Genomic DNA, 21,316 nt, shown 5'->3' on the forward strand with positions numbered 1-21,316 from the left:
AAATGAGGTAACAGAGCTCACCAGCAGCCTGCCCTGTTTGTGCCCTGCCCTTGTCAAACAGCCTAGACAATTGTTCGTGTAGTTTGGATCTCATTTGCTCTCTCTCTCCTGGTGAGAGCTGAGCTGAAAGCTGTTGCCTTGATGGAGGGGAAGTTTGCAGCAGTAGCATACATACCATCCAGGTGGTCCTTGTGCTGCTGGAAGGGCAGACAACAAAAAGAAGGGAGTGGGAGTATGTTAGGTTAAAGAGAGAGACACTGCTTTTTGTGAACCCTAAAGCTGCGGAAGGCCCTAAAGTGGGGTGCATGAGGCAGAGAAGATTTAGATCATGTGCTGAGGGGTGTGAGGAAGCCCTCAAACAATGCTCCCTAAATCCAGGAGTTTAACAGCCTCTGGAGGAATGCCACTTTATGAAGACCACTCATTCAGTGCCTTGGGCTGATATAATTAACACTGTCATAGTTTCTTTTCTCTTTCCTTTTTAAGAAAAAGTTTTTATTTAATTCCAGTTAGTTAACATACAGTATAGTATTAATTTCAGGTGAACAATTTAGTGATTCAACACTCACATGCAACATCTGATGCTCATCACAAGTGCACTCCTTCATCCCTATCATAGAGTTTTTCAAGTTTTAAGAAAGATGTGCAGGAGAGGGAAAAAATTGCAAATGCCAAGTAAAAGGAATACCATTCTGAAAAAAATGGAAAATCATGATTTTAGACACTACTATCTCAAGAGATGATTATCAATTCCCATGTGCAAGGTCTTTTTGGAAGATCCACTAGCATTGGTCTTTTTACATTGGTCTTTTTACTTTTTACAAAAGTAAAGGCAAACTTTTCCATCAAAATTTGATGTATCCTCAACTTACAAGGCATATGGCTGAGGAGGTCCTCAAATTTGCAACTGGTGATTTGTAGAATTTTCTTAGAATGCTATTTATTAAATTTATTTAGCTCCTGGACTTGGCCTTATCAAAGATATTTGGTCAAGAAAGATGATGAGAGAGGGGAAAAAATGAGGGGAGGGGTGATTGAGGCCGTGATCCTTCCCCAAAGGCTAAAGTCAGTCCTGGCTTTAAAGCTAGTGACCTTAAAAAAATAATAAAAGTGTGTTTCCATTTTGCAAGGCTTTTAAAAAATATTGTGTGCTCAGATGGCACCTTTAATCACGAAGAACTTTTGGCTGAGTTTCAGGCTGATTCTGCTGGCACGGAGAGCTCTGAGATCATACCCTATATTCAGTGCACAGGAGAAATATTTCATCCATCTCTGAAATAAAGAGGGGGGAAATGGAGCATATTTGAACAGTTTGATAGCAAGACCATATCAGGGTGAAAAGTGAAGGACATCTATCCATTTGGAGTTACAGAAAGGTACTATTAATTCTAAGTACTTAAGTGGCATTTTTTTTCATTCTCAGTTTCACAATAAGCTAAGAAGCTTGCATAAATCTGAAGGCAATCTCCTATTTCACAGATACATAAATGAAGGCAAACAGATTTTTTGATTTACCTAAGACTATAAGTTAAAAAAAAAAAAAAGGGAACTTGAGTGGCTCAGTTGGTTAAGGCACATCTGACTCTTGATCTCTGCTCAGGTCATGATCTCAGGGTTATGGGATCCAGCCCTGCATTAGGGTCTATATGCAGTGGGGAGTCTGCTTTGGGATTCTCTCTCTCTCTCTGCCTGCAACCCCCTCTCAAAGAAATACATAAATATTTTTTAAAAATTAGAAAAAAGAAAGGAGGGAGGCAAAGAGAAAAAGAAATCCTCAAGTAGCAGGTTGCGACCCAGGAGTTTGAGCTCTTAGAGCTGAATTTAATCCACACCCAGGCCAAATATAATTCTCCAGGATGGAAATGGTCCAGGACACCAGAGCGAACATTCTCTGCCTTTGCCAAAGAGCCTGAGGTGGTTTGATGACATGCAGTCACAACCTCACTTTTATTTCTCAACTGAAGGAAAGTAAGGCCAGCATCATACGACAGGCACTTCCCACCATAACAGGGCAGTGGTTCAAACCCATCCAAAGGAAATGTGCTTCCCCTTGATTCATCACTGCCTCTTGCATCACTGTTATTTTTTGGAGGTCTCCTATTCAAAGCTTTATTTGTTGGATAGTTGGGTCATATAATTTGAGGTGGCAAAGTTGACTCAAGCTTTACTCCATGTGCCAGTGTTGAGGATCAGACTATATACTATATACTGTGCTGTTTCTTCACTACATCCCTCAAAGTCGTGGGAAAGGCTGGATGATTGTTCTGCATATTAGAAATTGAAACCCCACCACTAAATAATGAAAAGTGGTCCAGTGAAAATGGCTGTGGAAATCTGAAAGCCATTATCTTTTCCACACTTCCTCTCTTCACCTTCATTTTGTTTGGGAATGCACAGGGACACCCGTGAACAAAAATAAACCAACTTGCCCTTGACTGATTGTTCTGCCTTTTGAGTTATCACATGTGAGTGCTTCTGGCTCCCAGATATGGTGAAGTAAAGAGACTGCTGGGAAGCCAGCCACAAATTAGAGTTGATCTTCTAGCATCTTCTACCTAGAGAAACGGCTCAGGACGTCCAGATTAACAACATGGTCTGTCCCAAAGTTGATCTGGCTTCTGAATCATGTTTGGATTTCAGAAATGTAAGAAAGGAAAGCATATAAGGATCCTGATGTGTTTTCACCAGTTGAACCCTGTCCATTTTATTCTTCATTTTATTCTGGCCCTTTTAAATTCAAGACTGTACATATTTCAGAGCCCATACACGTTTGGACTGTCAGCTCCCAGGAACTATCTCAACTTAGAGCACCTTTAAGGAGGGCAGAACCACTTTAGGAGGTAGAGGGTGAGACGTGGCAACTCTTCCACAGGAATGAATCAATATAGCAGAGCCATTCAGGGTACGTTTTACTAGAGCTTAAAACAGGTTGTCAACCCCAACACAATGGGCTTTGTTACTCCTGTGTAGAGAGGAAACGGTGCAGTTTTTGGCCTCCCCAGACTGTATTGTAGGGCACGCAGGATGGCAATTCCAGGCGTAACCTTCAGGAGACACAAGTCTGCTTTTGGCTCTTCAGTGTTCCCCAGCAAGTTAATTAGCTGTTTCTGAAATTCGTGGTAGTATTCAGCATTTTCATCGTGAAGCCTGTTACAGTTCTAAGCTTGGGGGAGGGACCGCGTAGTTGAGGAAGGGGGTCTGTCAGGGAAACAGAATAGAGCTCTTTTGGCTGGGGATTCTAACACCTGTGATTTATTTCAAAACATACGCGCACTGTAATTTCAAGGCATGTTTTCTGGCTTGAGGGGCCTGCTATGGCTCCCTATTTCAGGTGTAGGGAGTTCTCCCTGGGTTCAAAAGCCTTTGGGTGGGAAGCGCAGAGGAGCTGCGAAATGCCTCCTTAAGGAAGCCGAACTGTTCCAGGGGAGAAGCCGGGTCGGGTTCTGGTAGCGGCCTGGGGAGGCCACAGGGGACCTCGGGCATCTCCTCTCACCGAGTGGCAACGGTCCTACAAGTGGGTTTGGGGACCTTTTCTTTATTTGACAACTTATCGCGGGGGTTGGGGGTGGGGGTGGGGGCTGTCCCAGCCCAGGGTAGGGTCTGCGGGGTGGGCCGTCCGCCCAGGGACTCCTAGGGGCCGGAGCAGCGCACGTCCCGCCAAGTGACAGCACGCGTCCCTCGCAGTCAGTCCCCTCCCCCGCGGCCGGTCTCCGGGCAGAGGTGTCTCGCGCCAGCTCGGCCTCCCCCCTCTCCCTCCCAACTCGTCCGGCCCGACCGAGCCTCAGCGGGAGCCCCGCCTGTCTCCGGGCAGCCTGAGCCCCTGAGCGCTCGCCCAGCCTGTCAGTAACCGCCGTTTGCGCTTTCTTTCTTTCTTTCTTTTTTTTTTTTCTCTTCTTCTTTTCTTTTCCCCTTCTGCCTTTGTCCCGCTTAGTAACTGGGCTCCGACCAATCGCCGCCTCGCCGGCCAACGCCGGCTGCCTCCTGATTGGCCCGCTCGGGGCGCGCAGCCGTCTCCCGCTCCTCTGCTGGAGCAAGGCAGACAAAAGACGCAGGCTCGGGGCTCCGGCAACCCGGATCAGCCAATCACCGGCCACCTGATCCTCCCCCCGCCCCCCTCCTTCCCTCGCTCCTCTCCCTCCCCGCCTGGCTCGCGTGCTCCCAGCACTGACTCCTGGCGTGCGGCCAGCGCCCGGACCGTGCCATTCTGATCCAGGTTGGGGGGGGGCGGAGAGAAGGAACGATGAACGGGTCGAAGCCCGGGGAGCGTAGGGGAGAGTAGAAAAGCGAGATGGAAGATGGTTTGCGGAGCGCTTTCACAGGCATCTGAGCGACTCTCCAGTACATCGGGTCGGAGTAGAGGGGAAGGAGCAGGATCGATGCCGCTCGCCCCCACCCCCCCCACGCGGTGTGGTTGGGTGGCGCCTCAGCGGGGGAGCGGGAGGCGGGGGAGGGTGTCCCCCTCCGCGCCGTTAAAATGAAACTCTAGTGGCTGGAGTCAGGGCAGAGCGTGAGGGGAGCCGCCGCTGGCGGGCCGACTCGCAGCCGGGCGGGAGCGCGCCGCCGGCCACAGCTAACTGGACTTTCCGACCGGCCCCCATCCCGAGGCTGCAGCAGCTTCGGTTCCGAGCCTGACTGGAACGGAGCCCGAGTCCCGGCCCCTGAGGGGATCGCTCTCTGCAGACCAGTGGGACCCCGAAACTTGAACGCAATACCCACCCCCCCTTTTATGCCTTCCTTTGTCACTTCCTCACCTTTCTCCCAGCGCGTTCTCCCCCCCCCCCCCTTCATTCTCCCTCCCTGGAAGGACACAAAAGTGGCTGCCGAGGAAAGATTCGGAGGCAGCGGGAGCTTTTCTCTTCGGAGAGCGACTGTGTGGAAGGGATTTTTTGGGAAGCTGCTTTTTAACACCTCAGCCCTCTGCCCTCCAGACCTCTCTGTACCTCCCTGAGGAGAAAAAGCCCGTAGATTGAAAGTTCCGGGGGGGGGGGCATTTTGCCGGGTGCTGTAAGAGGAGTGGGGGGAGGACCCCGTCCTCGTCCCGGTAGTTGGCTGGACTTGTACCGGCCGTTGGAAACCCCGAAGTACCTACCCGAGCGGGACTTTACAGATCTCTATTTTTAGATTTTTTAAAAATATCAGATAAAAAAAATATATGCTTTCTATATATTTCCTGACGACCTGCCCCTGACAGCGCGATGTACAATACCGTGTGGAGTATGGACCGCGATGACGCAGACTGGAGGGAGGTGATGATGCCCTATTCGACAGAACTGATATTTTATATTGAAATGGATCCTCCAGGTACTTGGGAGAGGAAAAAAGAATCTTGTGATGGGTCTGATTTGTCTGTAACGAGACCTTGGTGATGTTTTCAGGGCAGAAGTGTTCCTGGGAGCGCTAGGTTTGGGATGAGGGGCAGATTTGCAGTTAGAGCTGCAGTAAAACTGCTTCTGGTTTATCCGTTTAAAGTTTGCAGTTAGGACCCTGATCCTATTGTCTGCGAGGGTGGGGGTGGGGGCTGGAGTGGGGGTGGAAGGAAAGACCCGTTTCTCTTACTTCTTTGCCTTTGCGTGTCGTTGTGCCCCCTCCCTCCTCCCCTTCTCCCCCCCCCCCAATTAAAGATTCTTCTACCTGCAAAGGATGCTTTATATCTGAGCCTTGAAGTCAGTCTTTCCCTTTGGGGGAATTCTTGAAAGCTTGTCATTTCATACGTTTGTCTTATTCGGTTCCTTGTGTTTTACCTTCGTTAACTTCTGAAACTGGGTTGCCTATGTGATTATTAATTTTAAGACCCCCCCCCCTTTTTTTTCCTCTTACAGAAACCAAAAGCCGGTTTAGTGATTTTCAGGGATTGGGCGTTTTTATTCAGTCACGGTCTTAGTCTGAGGTTTTTCTTCTTAGGATATAGTCGCTCGGAGAGATCTACGTGCAGTATTTTATTACTCTTTAATTTATGGTGATTTAACTTAATTTATGGGATAGGGTTTAATGTAACTTCAATTATTGGAGCAAAAAAGGAGGAACCTTCCTTTTGTGTGAATGTATGTGATGCATACATATATGTAATGGGTTTGAACGCACATAATGTAAAGTATACATATACTGTATTTTTACTTCAGAGCTTTGTCTGAGACCCTTACAGACATTTTGTGTATCTGGTAGGAAAGGAGAAGGGAGGGAAAATGGAAAAGTTGGGTAATTGTTTTTCTTTAAATTCTAAACCCATTTTATGATTATTAACTGTCAGATTTTCAAATCCTTTTTTTGCGGTTATAGACAGTGCTTTACGTAATGATTTTGAGTAAGTAGAGGGCCTTTGTGACTCCTTATTTTTGTTGAAGATGAATTGGTTAGGTCTTTTAAAAATGTGTTATAGTTAAGCTTCGAGAATAAATTGTGTGTCATTGGGGAATCTTAATTATTGTAAGACTATATATTTTTGGAAACCTTTTAAAGGATTGGAGTCCATGCAAGTGTAATGAAGTATAACTGTCTTGTAGGGATGTATAGAAATTATTTCTTGTGTCCTTGTAAGCAGTAAATTATCCTTTGTTTTTTTCCCCAATTAGTCATAGAGTATTAAATGATATATTAAAAACTAATAATAAATCAACCCCTTTTGCTCTTAATGATCACTTAGAATTTTTCTCTTTTCCCTTCATTTTGGAGCCTTCTTTATTTGCTTTTGTAATTGTGACTGCAATCCAGATGCAGCTTTTCAGTGTTTTGCAAAGTTTGTAAGATTTGCCACCCATCTATTGTGTGTATCTCCCCCCTTTGTTTCCCCCTAACGGTAAAGCATCATTTCTATTAGACGCATTTGTCATTCATGTAAATGAAAATTTAGTACATCATTGGTTCTTCCTGTAAAAAGTAAAGCTAATAATTCTGGATTTCTGTTTTAAGAATTATATATTCAAACTGCCTCAGAATCACTGTATCATAGTATCTTGCCTTGCAGACATACAAAGGGAATTTGTTGGGCGGAGAGGTGAGTAGGGAGGAGGGGAGAAAATGAAGAAGGCACTAATGTTTGAAAAATATAGGCCTCATAGCAAAATGTTGGCGAGTTGAGTTGAGTTGTCCAAAAGTGATTTTAAAAAAAGTTGACTATTATAATTATGTAGTGATGTAGGTCTTATAAGGTTGTATAGAAAATTCTGATCCAAAGTTTGTGCATTTACGTAGAAATAAACTTTTGAGTTTAAATTGTTCATCCTTGGATGAAATTTTGCATACTGAGATTCTATTCAAAATATTGGAAATAGGCATATGGTATTTTTTATTACCCATTTTGCAGCCTTAAAGTAAATTATGGGTTAGTTATGCTTAACAGCTTTTTGTAAAGGAAGCACACTTGAGTATGCTGGAATATTGCCTGTGATGTGAATGGTTTTTAATGGGAATAATGTGAATGCCAGTCTTGTTTTGTGTGATAAATTAAGGTTTTGAAACATTTAAAACTAAGTAAATTATTAGTGAAGTGGCTGCAGCACATCTTGTATCTGTCTTCTTCCTACCTCCTATCCCAGCTCAAGCTCTTATTATTTCCTGATTGGACTCATTTGATAGTGTTCTAACTGTTCTTACTGTTTTCCCTGTTTCTACTTTGTTCAATCCATAGTATTATTTAAGTACTATCTGATGGTTTGCCTTGCAGTGGTAAAATTCCCAGTGACTTTGAAAACCTTCCAATGGCTTTTCTTTGCCTATGAAAGAGTCCCAGGTTGCTTACCTTGTCATATAAGTCCCTCTTTTTTTTTTTTTTTTTTTTTTTGCTTCCAACCTAATTTTCCGGTCTAGTCTCTTCTTGGAGTCCATCACAAATTCTGTGGAAGCTATTTTATACTTGATGTTTCTTGAATGTATGCTTTTTCATCTTCCTGGGATGCTTTGCACTATCATTTGTTACTTGTTGAAATCTTACGTATATTTAAGGTATGCATTAGATGTCTTCACTGCCAGGATGTATGTTTCCTGATCCCTTCTGTTGGAAGATAACCTCCCTTTCCTTTCCTTTCCTTTTCTCTTCTAGCACTTCTCAGAACTTCTTTTCATTCTGTCTATGGAGTAGCTTCTGCGCTTATGTATATTCCCCTGATGGAGTTGTCTTCCCATCAAGTTAGGAGTTTCTTAGCTTGCTCAAGGTCTTGCAAGCAGTAGACAATTTAATAAATGTGTTGAATTAATAAATAGCTCAGGAGCACCATTTCTTTCTAGCCTCTAAGTGCTTTCCTACTTAAGATCCTTGGTCACCTCATTCCTTGGATATCTCAATAGCCTAGAGTTAAATAACTTGAGTTAGGTTGTTGTTGACTAAGGTTCCTTAACTGTAATATTAGTATTACAGTTTTTAAAATATGATTTTCATCTTAATTTTAGACTGAACCATAAGTGCAAAATTGTTTTTCATTATTGCTTCCAGCGTCCTCAAAAACTTTTACAGAGGTGTTTCCCTCCAGCTCATTTAAAAAAAAAACTACCATTACCATGCATCCTAAAGATTTCTCATAACTTCCTGGATTGCTACATCTACTGTAATTCACTGACAATGTAAGGATTGGATCTAAATGGAAGTTCAATGTCTTAATCATTATGTATTTCCCAGAAGCATTAGAAACAGTGAACTGTTTAGATGAAACAAAACTTTTTTTTTGGAAATGTTAAGAGTGTGGTACAGAGAATTGCTTTTGAGCATCTTGGTTCGTCCTGTTGTGATTTGGGAATCAAGCTTATTCCATAACAATAGTTGCTGGGTAGGCTTCTCCAAGAGCCCTGTCTCTTGCACAGGAGTTACTGGAGGATTACAAATATACAGCTGATGGTAAATTCAGAGTTTATAGATAGTGATCTGTCAGCTAGCACTTTTGTTTTGACGTTTTTATTTTGGGAAAATGTTACAGATGATTTTTTTTTAAAGATTTTATTTATTCATTCACAGAGACAGAGAGAAAGAGAGGCAGAGACACAGGCAGAGGGAGAAGCAGGCTCCATGCAGGGAGCCCGACGTGGGACTTGATCCCGGGTCTCCAGGATCACACCCTGGGCTGCAGGCGGCTAAACCACTGTGCCCCGGGGGCTGCCCAGATGATTTCTTTAAAAGAGTTGTATCCAGGGGATCCCTGGGGTGGCTCAGTGGTTTAGCCCTTGCCTTTGGCCCAGGGGGCGATCCTGGAGTCCCGGCATCAAGCCCCACATCAGGCTCCCTGCATGGAGCCTGCTTCTCCCTCTGCCTGTGTCTCTGCCTCTTTCTCCCCCTATGTCTATCATGAATAAATAAATAAAATCTTAAAAGAGTTGTATTCATTAATTTTAAAAAGATTGTAGACATTTTTCCTTATCAAGGCAAATTTCTGAAATTATCTGTAGGGCAACAACATCTCTTCAGTGTAATTAAAAGATTAGTTTTTAGGGGATCCCTGGGTGGCTCAGCGGTTTAGCGCCTGCCTTTGGTCCAGGGCGCGATCCTGGAGTCCTAGGATCGGGTCCTGCCTTGGGCTCTGGGCATGGAGCCTGCTTCTCCCTCCTCCTCTGTCTCTGCCTCTCTCTGTCTATCATAAATAAATAAATAAATCTTTAAAAAAACTAGTTTTTAATGTCAAAATATAATTATAGGAAGGTCTAAAAAAGTAGTTCTCGAGGTTTTTGTTTTGTTTTTGGTCTTAGTACCTGTTTTATAATCTTAAAATTTTTTTGAGGATGTCAAAGAGCTATTAAGTGATATTTACTGTATTAGGATAAAACTAAGAAATTTAAAAAATATCCATTTAAGGGACGCCTGGGTGGCTCAGTGATTGACCATCTGCCTTTGGCTTAGGGTATGATCCCTGATCTGGGGATCAAGTACCACATCAGGCTTCCTGCATGGAGCTTGCTTCTCCTTCTGCCTATGTCTCTGCCTCTCTCTCTGTCTCTCATGAATAAATAAAATTTTTTAAATATTCATTTAAAAATAATAAAGCATTACATGTTAATATCTTTTTTGTTTTTAAAGATTTATTTATTTGAGAGAGTGCATTGGGAGGGGCAGAGGAAGAGGGAGAGAATCCTCAAGCAGACTCTTCTGAGTGCGTAGCTTGATGCAGGGTTCCATCCCATGATTCCAAGATCATGACCTGAGCCATAGTCAGCAGTTGGCTGCTCAACCAGCTGAGCCACCCAGGCACCCCTAACATAACTTCTTTTAATGAAAAAATACCAATTATATTAAAAGTTAGAAGAGCGGCATTATTTTACATTTTAAAAATCTTTAATGTCTGGCTTAATAGAAGACCTCTAAATTCCCATGTCTGCTCCTGTATTCAGTCTGTTGAGATACCACAGATCTTAGCCTCTGAAAAACTCTACTGTACAGATGTGAGAGAATGAAAGTGCAAAAGGGAAATAATGTCTTAGTAATACAGGGCAGCCCCGGTGGCACAGCAGTTTGGCGCCTTCTGCGGCCTGGGGTGTGATCCTGGAGACCCGGGATCGAGTCTCACATCGGGCTTCCTGCATGGAGCCTGCTTCTCCCTCTGCCTGTGTCTCTGCCTTTCTTTCTCTCTCTCTGAATAAATAAATAAATCTTAAAAAAATTATGTCTTAGTAATACAGTAAAAATATTTTTGGCCCCTTGGATCCTCTGTGTGTCTAGGGGACACACAGAAATCTCTGGGCTATACTTTGAGAACTACTAGTCTAGAAGTTACATAGTTTGACTACATAGTTTGATAGTCAATCTAGGAAAATATTTTCTGACTTTTTTGAATACAGATGAAAAGATTGTTTCAGGAAACTTGTTTACTCTGGCATACTTTGTATTTTCATCCTGGTGAAATTTAGATTAAGTAACATTCTGGTGGAGAACTGGCACACTGGCCCTGTGGTTGGGGAAAATATTTGCTGAGAAACACTGAAGAAATAGGTCACCTGCCACCATGTGGTTCTTACTGTTAGCAGGTTGGGCATTCTACTGTGGTTGAATTTTTCTCTGGAACTGAACAATTGATGGGTTAATATATAAATGCTTCTCCTGTGGGTGGTAAGATATTTCTTTTATGAGCTTAGTGTCATTTTTAAAATGATATTGTAGTGTGGGACAAATGTTAATATAATCAAATGATGTAAAAGCCATGCCAGATTTATTTGCGTTTTCTTATCGAAAAAGATTAGTCATTGATTTCATTTAACATAGTTTATAGTATACTCAGCTGTATTTCATTAGAAGGTATGGTAATTCTCCATTTGATAATGCTTTTAAAATTTGTTCTTATTGTTTTCATGCTGAATACTTTTATATTTTTCTTAGAATATAGAAAAGGTTGGACATGTTTATGGTCACCATATTTAAGAAGGTAGATATAAAAATAATTACAAGTATGTCTCTGTGATATGATATAATTTTATTGATATTAAAGGGGGATGCAGTGTGAATGGAGTAGAAAGAACACAGACTTTGGAAACATGATATGGGTTCCAAACCTAGTTTGGGTTCCTAGCCTAGTTTTGTTTCTTTTTTTTTTTTAAGATTTATTTATTTATTTTTATTTATGATAGACACAGAGAGAGAGAGAGAGAAAGAGGCAGAGACACAGGAGGAGGGAGAAGCAGTCTCCATGCCGGGAGCCTGACGTGGGACTCGATCCCGGGACTCCAGAATCGCGCCCTGGGCCAAAGGCAGGCGCCAAACTGCTGAGCCACCCAGGGATCCCCCTAGTTTTGTTTCTTATCCTTACCAAGGTTATATGGCTCTTTGAGCATTGAGAAGCAGGATGCCAGTGCTCTTTTGTAAAATTTAGTACTCTACCTTTCAGAGTTGCTCTGGGGATTAGATGTACTATATCTAGCACAGTGTTTAGCACATGGTATGTACTCAATTCATTGTAGCTTATAGTTTTTCCTTTTTTTTTTTTTTGAGGTTTTTTTTTTTTTTTTTTTTTTTTTTAAGTAATCTCTATATACAACATGGGGCTCAAACTCATGTCTCCAAGATTAAGGGTCACATTCTCCTCTGAATGAGCCAGCCCAGCACTCCAGTTGTAGCTTATGACTTAAAGCATGTCGGTAACATGTAATTGTTCCGGGTCTACCTCTTTGAATACTTTTGCAGTCAAAACCTTTTGAGTTATCTTGCTCCTTTTTTCCCCCCTTCATCCCTGACATTTAAACTGGGGCCATTTTGTTTTTGGAAGAATTCTCTAGGGTCTTTTCTAATTATAGTATCTCATGAGTTTATGGAAATGTCACTCCCAAGTTCCCTTCCTTTTTAGTTTCTATTACCTTGTCTAGTTCCTCATCATCACACATTTGAAATGATTTATAATGAAGGTAGTAGTTACTAAAATTTGTTGAATATATAGACCAAGCACTGTGTTAAATGTCTTTACATGTACTACTACTGTTCGCCACACAACAAACTTATAAAATAGGCACTATTATTACCTCACTTTACGGACAGGAAACTGAGACTTAAATGTATTTAATAACTTATTCAGTGCCTCGCAGCTAGCAAGTAGCAGGTCTGTCTTGCTAACGCCTTGTTTCCTAACCTTCTAACGGGTTGCTCTGTTTCTAATTTCTTCTTCTCCTCCCCTATAAATTTATCTAGAATTCTTCAGCCAGGTTAATCTTGCTCAAATGTTATTTTGAAATAATTTTTGAAATGATAATGAAATAATTAGCAGCTATCCATTTCTTTTAAGCAGAGGCCATGTTCTTAAATTAAACTAGGCACACATGATCTTTATTACCAATTTATATTTCCAACTTAATTATCAATCATCTATTCTCATTTTTTTTTAAAGTAAACTCTACCCTCAACGTCAGCTCAAACTCAGATCCTGAGATCAAGAGTCCGCACCTGCTCTACTGACTGAGCCAGCCAGGTCTTCCATCCCTTCTGCCCCCCACCCCATTCCCATTTTTACTTTTAGCCTAGTTCCTTGCTAATGTTAGATTATGCGCATTCTATCCCCATCTTCAAATCTGGATCCTTTGTAGGTTCCTTTTCTTTTCTTCCTTTAAAAATTCTAGCACTGAATCTGAAATTATCTGGGACTATGGTCTATTGTTTTGATACAAAATCATATTAATGAAATTTAATTATTTTGTGAATATAATTTATCTTCCCAAAACAAGATCAATTTCTTGAGGTCAAACTACCATATTTCTTTTCTTTCCTTTTTTTCTTAAAATACTCTGTTCTCAAATATTCTGTTGAAGTCTTAGGCCTGTGGACCCAACCAGCTTCATTTTGTGACTTAAGTTTTAAAATGTTGATTATATTTATTAATCAACATGTGACCTTTAAACTTACAATTTATTCTAACAAAGGAAATACTGAAAAAGTACAATCCTTAATGTTAGCAAACTTTTATGGTTTTGAATAAAAGTCATTTTTGAAATTTTGAAGAATTACGAGTAGTAAAATTTTGAAAGTTGGTTAGGCTAGTTATACACAGCACTGAGCCTAATGTAGATTTGAGTTACCCAATGTGATGTTATACCAATTAAATTTAGATTGTATAGGACTTGATTGAGGATAACAGGATCAGGTCAGCCATGTAGCCTTTTAAGATTAGTTTCCAGATTGGTGATATATATTTGTTCTTTGCCAATATTTTTAAGTTCATATAAAGTAAGAAGTTTATACTTTTTATAAAAGAGGCAGTAGGCTAGGTCCAGCCTGCTGCATCCTACCATTTTGCGTGTGTCTTGTTAATATAAAAACTGCCCTGTGCCCTGGGAATATAAGCAACACAAAGCTAAAGTCAATACCGTGATGTCATACCATTATCCAGCCTTAGACTTCTGTTTGTGGGCTAGATTGTTCACCCATGTTTATGGGTATAGTGCAACAAATCCAGAGCTTATGGCTGTGTCATCTTAAATACTTTTATAGTTTTTATTTTTAAAGATTTTATTTACTTATTTATGAGGAACAGAGAGAGGCAGAGATACAGGCAGAGGGAGAAGCAGGCTCCCTGCAAGGAGCCAGATGTGGGACTCAATCCCAAATCCTGGGATCACGCCATGAGCCAAAGGCAGATGCTCAACCGCTGAGCCACCCAGGCATCCATAGTTTTTATTTTTAAACTTAAAAAATAAATTCAATCATGAATCAAAATTTAAAATTTGTGTTTAAATTGTTTTTGAGAATGCCTTAATGAATTGTTTGTGCTTGAAAAATACAAGAGTTTGTTCTTTCATGTATACTATTAACTTTCTAACTCTACAAGAGTATTCATTCAGTGTGGTATAATTTGTGTTGAATTTCTTTTTTTAAAGATTTTATGGGCAGCCCTGGTGGCCCAGTGGTTTAGCACCGCCTTTGGCCAAGAGGGGTGTGATCCTGGAGTCTGGGGATCGAGTCCCTCATCGGGCTCCCCATAGGGAGCCTGCTTCTCCCTCTGCCTGTGTCTCTGCCTCTCTCTTTCTCTCTGTGTCTGTCGTGAATAAATAAATAAAATATATTTTATTTATTCATGAGAGAGACAGAGAAGCAGAGACCTAGGCAGGCAGAAGTGGGCTCCTTGCAGGGGGCCTGATGTGGTACTAGATCCCCAGACCCGGAATCATGCCCTGAGCTGAAGGCTGACATTCAACCGCTGAGTCACCCGGGTGTCCCTGTGTCGAATTTCTAATACTTTTTTTTTTTTCTAAGATTTTAAAAGTAATCTCTATACTCGAACTCCTAACTCCAAGGTCAAGACTTGCACACTCCACAACTAAGCCAGCCAGGCGCCCCAATGGTAAACTTTTGAGATTAGTTCTGGGATATGTTAGCATGGGATATAGTTAGTATGTTTTCAACTCTAAGAAGCAAGAATCTAATTCAAAATAGATTAAGTGGGATGCCTGGGTGGCTCAGCAGCTGAGCATCTGCCTTTGGCTCAGGGTGTGATTCCGGAGTCCTGGGATTGAGTCCCGCATTGGGCTCTCTGCATGGAACCTGCTTCTCCTCGCTCTTCCTAGGTCTCTGCCTCTCTCTCTGTTGTTTCTCATGAATAAATAAATAAATTCTTTAAAAAAAATTCTTAATTTCTTAATCCATTTCTTTTTTTTTTAAATGTTTTTTTTTAAGATTTATTTATTTATTCATTCATTCAGAGAGAGCGAGAGAGAGGCAGAGACACAGGCAGAGGGAGAAGCAGGCTCCATGCAGGAAGCCTGATGTGAGACTCGATCCCAGGTCTCCAGGATCACACCCCGGGCTGCAGGCGGCACTAAACTGCTGCGCCACCAGGGCTAACCCATTTCTTATCTTCTTAGAGCAGTTCCAGGTGTTGGTTGATTACATCAGTTCAGCAATGTCAGTAAAATCTCATATTTTTTCCATTGTTCAGTTCTGCACTCCTTGGAATTGGTTTCATTCACAGGCTAGTAGCAAACTGGTACACTGATTCCAGGTATCATATCCATAGAGAACTTTTTTATTTGTAAATATAATTGATTAAAAAAGTTTTTTAATCCAGTATAGTCAAGATATAATGTCATATTGGGTTCAGGTGTACAGTAGAGTGATTCAACAATTCTATATACCTCCACAAGAACTTCTGAAAGAAAAAAGATGTCTCTTCCTATGCCTCTTTTCAGAGAAGCTTTCTCTAAAAACTTCTAGCAGATTTCTTTTACATCTTTTTGGCCAGAATTGAGTCATATGCTCATTCCTGACTTAGTCACTGGTGATCACCCTTGATCTAACCATTCCCATGCCTGAATTTGGAGTGGTAATAATTTCCACTGAGGCATTTTATTGGGGAGGGATTCTGTTAGGAAGGAAGGAGGGCATGAATGGTAGCTAGGTGGATAATCAACAGTGCCCATTTTGGAAAGTAATTTGGAGAACCATACCTCTTTCCAGAGTTCTTTGTGTTTGTAAATAAGAATTAGCTTTTTTTTCCCCCTTTTTCAATACTGTAGTCGTGGGAAACATGTTTCCTTATTCTAAATTGGAATTCAGCGTCACATAATATTGAGAGTTAATATAAGACAGGCCTTTTTGGGGCACCTGGGTGGCTCAGTTGGTTAAGTAGCCACACTTGATTTTGGCTTGGATCATGATCTTAGGGTCCTGGGATGGAGGCCCATTGGGGGAGGGTCTGCTTGAGGATTCTCTCTTCTCTCCCTCCCCCTGCTCATGTTTTCTCTCCCTCCCTCCCTCCCTTTCTCTCTCTCTCTCTCTCAAATAATACATATTAAAGGCCTTTTTTTGTCAGTTGCTTACTAGAATATGAGGAAGCTAACTTCTCTGACAGTTTCCTTATTTGAGGCATATAGGTATTGGGAATGGAGCATATTAGTGCATCAGTTAAATGGGTATGAGAGGGCATTTTGCCAAATCATAAATTCCACATTCCAAAGTTTAGTAAATTAAGTAATAAGCTTGGGACCTGTAGCATGATTCATGATTTGAATGACGAGCCTTAAAAATTAGGACACTACTTTAACCTGTAGGTCATGTCTTTCAATTAAAATTACTGTGCAGCTAAGTATGTAAGTACATTATAGTGGGGGTAGTTAAGAGAGAGGTCTCTGGAATCAGACTGCCCGAGTTTAGATTGTGCCTCTACCACTTTCTAGTATGTGTCCTTGAGCAATTTACTTATATATTCTGTGTTTTGGCTTCCTCACCCCCAAATTAGGACTGATAATGATTTTCAATGGGATTTTTGAGAGGATTTAGTAAATTAGTAACTGTCAAGTGCTTAACATGGTGCCTAGAACATACTAAGCACCCATAAATGTTTTTGTTCATGTATTAATTCATGTTTTTCAGTAAATATTTGATGTCCAGGCACTGTTCTAGGTATAGCAGTGAACAAGACAGCAAAATTTGTTATATTCATAGATTGTTTTAAGGGAGGGGAGAAAGCAGAATAAATTTATGGGGTGCCTGGGTGGCTCAGTCAGTTAAGTGCCTGACTTTGACTCAGGCCATGATCTTGGAGTCCTGGGATCAAGCCCTGCTTCGGGCTCCCTGCTCACTCTCAAATAAATAAATAAAATCTTAAAAAAAAAAATTATTTAAAAAAAAGACAGGGGCACCTGGTGACTCAGCAGATGAGCATCTGCCTTTGGGTCAGGGTGATCCCGGAGTCCTGGGATCGAGTCCCTCATTGGGTGGGCTCCCCATAGGGAGCCTGCTTCTCCTTCTGCCTGTGTCCCTACCTCTCTCTCATGAATAAGTAAATAAAAATCTTAAAAAACTCCACAAAATTATCAGTAAAATAAATGATAGGGAAAAAAGAGAATGAAAATACAGAGTATTGGGAAGGAGAGGGAGCACTGTTTTAATTTTTACTTTTTTAAAGTTTTAAGTCGCAGTTAATATACAGTGTGATATTAGTTTCAGATGTACAATATAGTGGTTTAACACTTCTATCCAACATCCAATGCTCCTTGCAAGTGCTCTCCTTAATTCACCTCACCTATTTAACCTATTCCCCTGCCTACCTCCCTGCTATAACCATCAGTTTGTTCTCTATAGTTGAGTCTGTTTCTTAGTTTCTTCTTTTTCCCACTTTTTCTCATTAGTTTTGTTTCTTCCACATGAATGAAATCATATATTTGTCTTTCTCTGACTGATTTTGTGTAGCATAATACTCTCTAGCTTCATCCATGTTGTTGCAAACAACAATATTTCATTCTTTTTTATGGTTGAGTAATAGTTGATTGTGTTTCTTTATTCATTCATCAATCAGTGGACACTTGGGCTGATTCCATAATTTGACAATTGGATATAATGATGCTATAAACATTGGGGTGCATGTATTTCTCTGATTTAGTATTTTTGTATTCTTTGGGTAAATGCCCAACAGTGCTGGATCAGGAAGTAGTTCTATTTTTAACTTTATGAGGAACCTTCATACTGTTTTCCATAGTGGCTATACCAGTTTGCATTACCATTTCCTATCAAAAGTGCACAAAGGTTCGCTTTCTTCACATTGTTGCCAGCACCTGTTGTTTCTTCTTTTTGTTGATTTTAGCCATTTTGACGGGTGTGAGGTGATATCTCCTTGAGTTTCAATTTGTATTTCCCTGATGATCAGTGAAAGACATTCCACGCTCCTGAATTGGAAGAATAACTATTGTTAAAATGTCTATACTACCCAAAACAATCTACATATTTAATGCGATCCCTGTCAAAATATCAACAGCGTTTTTCACAGACTGGAACAAACAACACTAAAATCTGTATGGAACCCACAAAAGACCCCAAACAGCCAATGCAACCTTGAAGTAGAAAAGCAAAGCTGGGGATCCCTGGGTGGCGCAGCGGTTTGGCGCCTGCCTTTGGCCCAGGGTGTGATCCTGGAGACCCGGGATCGAGTCCCACATCGGGCTCCCGGTGCATGGAGCCTGCTTCTCCCTCTGCCTGTGTCTCTGCCTCTCTATCTCTCTCTGTGGGACTATCATAAATAATAAAAATTAAAAAAAATTTAAAAAAGAAAAGCAAAGCTGGAGGCATCACAATTCCAGACTTCAAGTTATATTACAAAGCTATGGTGATCAAAACAGTATGGTACTGGCACAAAAATAGACACATAGATTAATGGAACAGAATAGAAACTTTGGGAGTGGGCCCACAACTATATGGTCCGTTAATCTTCAACAAAGCAGGAAGGACTATCCGATGGGAAGAGGACAGTCTCTTCAACGAATGGTTGGGAAAACTGCACAGCCCCATGCAAAAGGAGGAGAATGGCCCACTTACACCATTCACAAAAATAAATTCAAAAGGGATTACAGACCTAAATGTGAACTGAAACCATACAAATCCTAGAGGAGAACACAGACAGTAACTTCTTTTACATCGGCTGTAGCAACTGCTTTCTACACGTGTCCCCTGAGGTAAGGGAAACAAAAGCAAAACTAAATTATTGGGACTACATCAAAATAAAAAGCTTCTGCACAATGAAGGAAACAGTCAACAAAACTAAAAGGTAACCAACAGAATGAGAGAAGAGATTTGTAAATGACCTATCTGATGAAGTGTTCATATCCAAAATATAGAAAGAACTCCTAAAACTCAACACCCAAAAAATGAACAATTAAAAAGTAGGCAGAAGGCATTAGCAGACATTTCTCCAAGGAAGATATCCAGATGGCCAACAGATACGTAAAAAGATGTTCAACATCACTGATCATCAGGGACATGCAAATCAAAACAGATGAGACAGATTACCCTCACACCAGTCAGAATGGCTAAAATCAGCAACACAATGAGTAGTATTTTAAATAGGGAGGGCCTGACTTAAAGGAAGTGCAGGAGCGAGGCACCTAGATCTTTGGGAAGGTCAGGGGAATGTGCCTGGGAGAGGGAATACTAGATGGCTTACCCTGAGGCACAAGCATCTCTGTCATGTGTTCAATGATCATCTAAGAAAATGAAGATGAGTAGGGGCCCCTGACTGCCTCAGTCAGAAGAGCATGTAACTTTTGATTTCAGGGTCATGGGTTCCAGCCCATGTTGGATGTAGAGATTACTTACATAAATTAAAGATCTGATAAGTATTTTTAAAAATGAAAAGTAGTGTTGTGAGTGGCAGGGAAGACCATGTAGGACATTGTTAAGAATGGCTTTTAAAACTTGACTGAGATGAGAAGCCATCTAAGTATATTATACAGTGATGTATTATCCCTGGCTTAAGAGGATCATTCTGGCTGCTGGTGGAGAATAGGAAAAGGTGGAAGTGGAGAAAGTGGTTAGGAGGCCATTGTAGTATACAAGCTGAGGGCTGATGGTACCTTAGACACAAGGGTGGAAGCTCCAGAGGTAGTGAAAAGTGGTTGGATTGTGAATATTACTAGTTATATATTAGTAACTTGATTTTTCTAATTTCTTAGTTTTATATTTCTCTATATGCTTTTTTGAAAAAGATTTTGTGTTTGAGAGAGAGCAAGAGAGAAATCATGACCTCTTGGGGAGGCAGAGGAAGAAGGAGAAGCAGCCTTCCTGCTGAGCAGGGAGCCTGATGCAGGGCTGGATCCCAGGACCATGGGATCATGACCTGACCCAAAGGCAAAAATACTTAACTGAGCCACCCAGGCACTCCTCTCTCTATACTTTAATAATTAAAAGATTTAACTTTTAAAATAACATGAAAACCATTTATATATTTTTTGATGTATTTTTCTCTATTATTTTAGAGAGCGAGTGTGAGGGACAGGGACAGAAGGGGAGAGGGAGGGAGGGAATGAGAGAGAGAGAGAGAGAAATCTCAAGCAGACTCCCCACTAAGCACAGAGCCTGACACAGGGCTTAATCACACAACCCTGAGATCATGACCTGAGTCAAAATCAAGTGTTGGATGCTTAACTGCTTGAGCTGCCCAGGTGCCCCAGTTTTCTCTTTTTTAAAGTGTTATTATTTCTGATCTTTGACATCTGGGTTTATCTATTACTCTTATAAACCTTATTATATACATCTGGACTGTACTATAATTTACTTTCAAAAGTAACCTTAAAAAGGCAGTTATCGGGCAGCCCCGGTGGCTCAGTGGTTTAGTACCTCCTACGGCTTGGGGCATGATCCTGGAGACCCCGGGATCGAGTCCCACGCCAGGCTCTCTGCATGGAGCCCGCTTCTCCCTCTGCCTCTCTCTCTCCCTCTCTCTCCTCTCTGTGTATTCTCATGAATAAATAAAATATTTTTTTTAAAAAAAGAAAAGGCAGTTAAGGTTATTAGTTTCTATGGTGGGCTATGAAGGGGAGAAAAAAGTTTTTTATTTTATTTTTTTATTTTTAAAAAAAGATTTTATTCATGAGAGACATACACAGAGAGAGAGGCAGAGACATCGGCAGAGGGAGAAGCAGGCTCCATGCAAGGAGCCCAATGTGGGATTCAATCCCTGGAAGATTGGGTGGATTGGATTTCCAATTCTAGCCCTGTCTATTTGTAGTTTGTGACCCTGGACAGTTTCCTAAACTGTACAACAGGGAGAAGAATGTGATAATTATATGGATCAGTACATGTAAGACCCTTAGAGCAGGTATCTGTTGTTTTATTATTATTTTCATTATTATTAACCTGCGATGGTTTGTGATATATTTCCTGTCTTCCATTCAGAGGAAGCACCAGCCTAACATTTCAGTTAGGTTGAAAGTAATTTAAATCTTTATTCCAGTTTCTCAAAAGTGTCAAAGGGGATAACATTCATACCAAACTGGAATACTACCTAAAATCTAATTTCTCTAGTTGTGATCAGTGTCTTTGCATTAATCCCAGACTTCCTTTTCTTTAAAACTTGCCAAACTCATAACGGTCTCATTCTTTGTTTTCCTCCTTCTCAAATTTATTCTTCCCTTTTCTAGGAGTATCCGTGTCTTCCTTTAA

General features: G+C 41.1%; 1 protein-coding gene across 1 annotated transcript in view; it reads left to right on the top strand.

The window, feature by feature from the left end:
- Positions 1-4,512: 4,512 nt before the first annotated feature.
- Positions 4,513-21,316, top strand: part of PIK3R3 (phosphoinositide-3-kinase regulatory subunit 3) — a 124,025-nt gene continuing 107,221 nt past the window's right edge. The window contains exon 1 of the mRNA XM_055342011.1: positions 4,513-5,301. Within this exon, the coding sequence (XP_055197986.1) occupies positions 5,196-5,301 (106 nt within the window). The 5' untranslated portion in view covers positions 4,513-5,195. The remainder of the gene's footprint in view (positions 5,302-21,316) is intronic.

Source organism: Nyctereutes procyonoides, unplaced genomic scaffold (genome assembly GCF_905146905.1).
Source record: "Nyctereutes procyonoides isolate TBG_1078 unplaced genomic scaffold, NYPRO_anot_genome, whole genome shotgun sequence".
Lineage (NCBI taxonomy): Eukaryota > Metazoa > Chordata > Mammalia > Carnivora > Canidae > Nyctereutes > Nyctereutes procyonoides.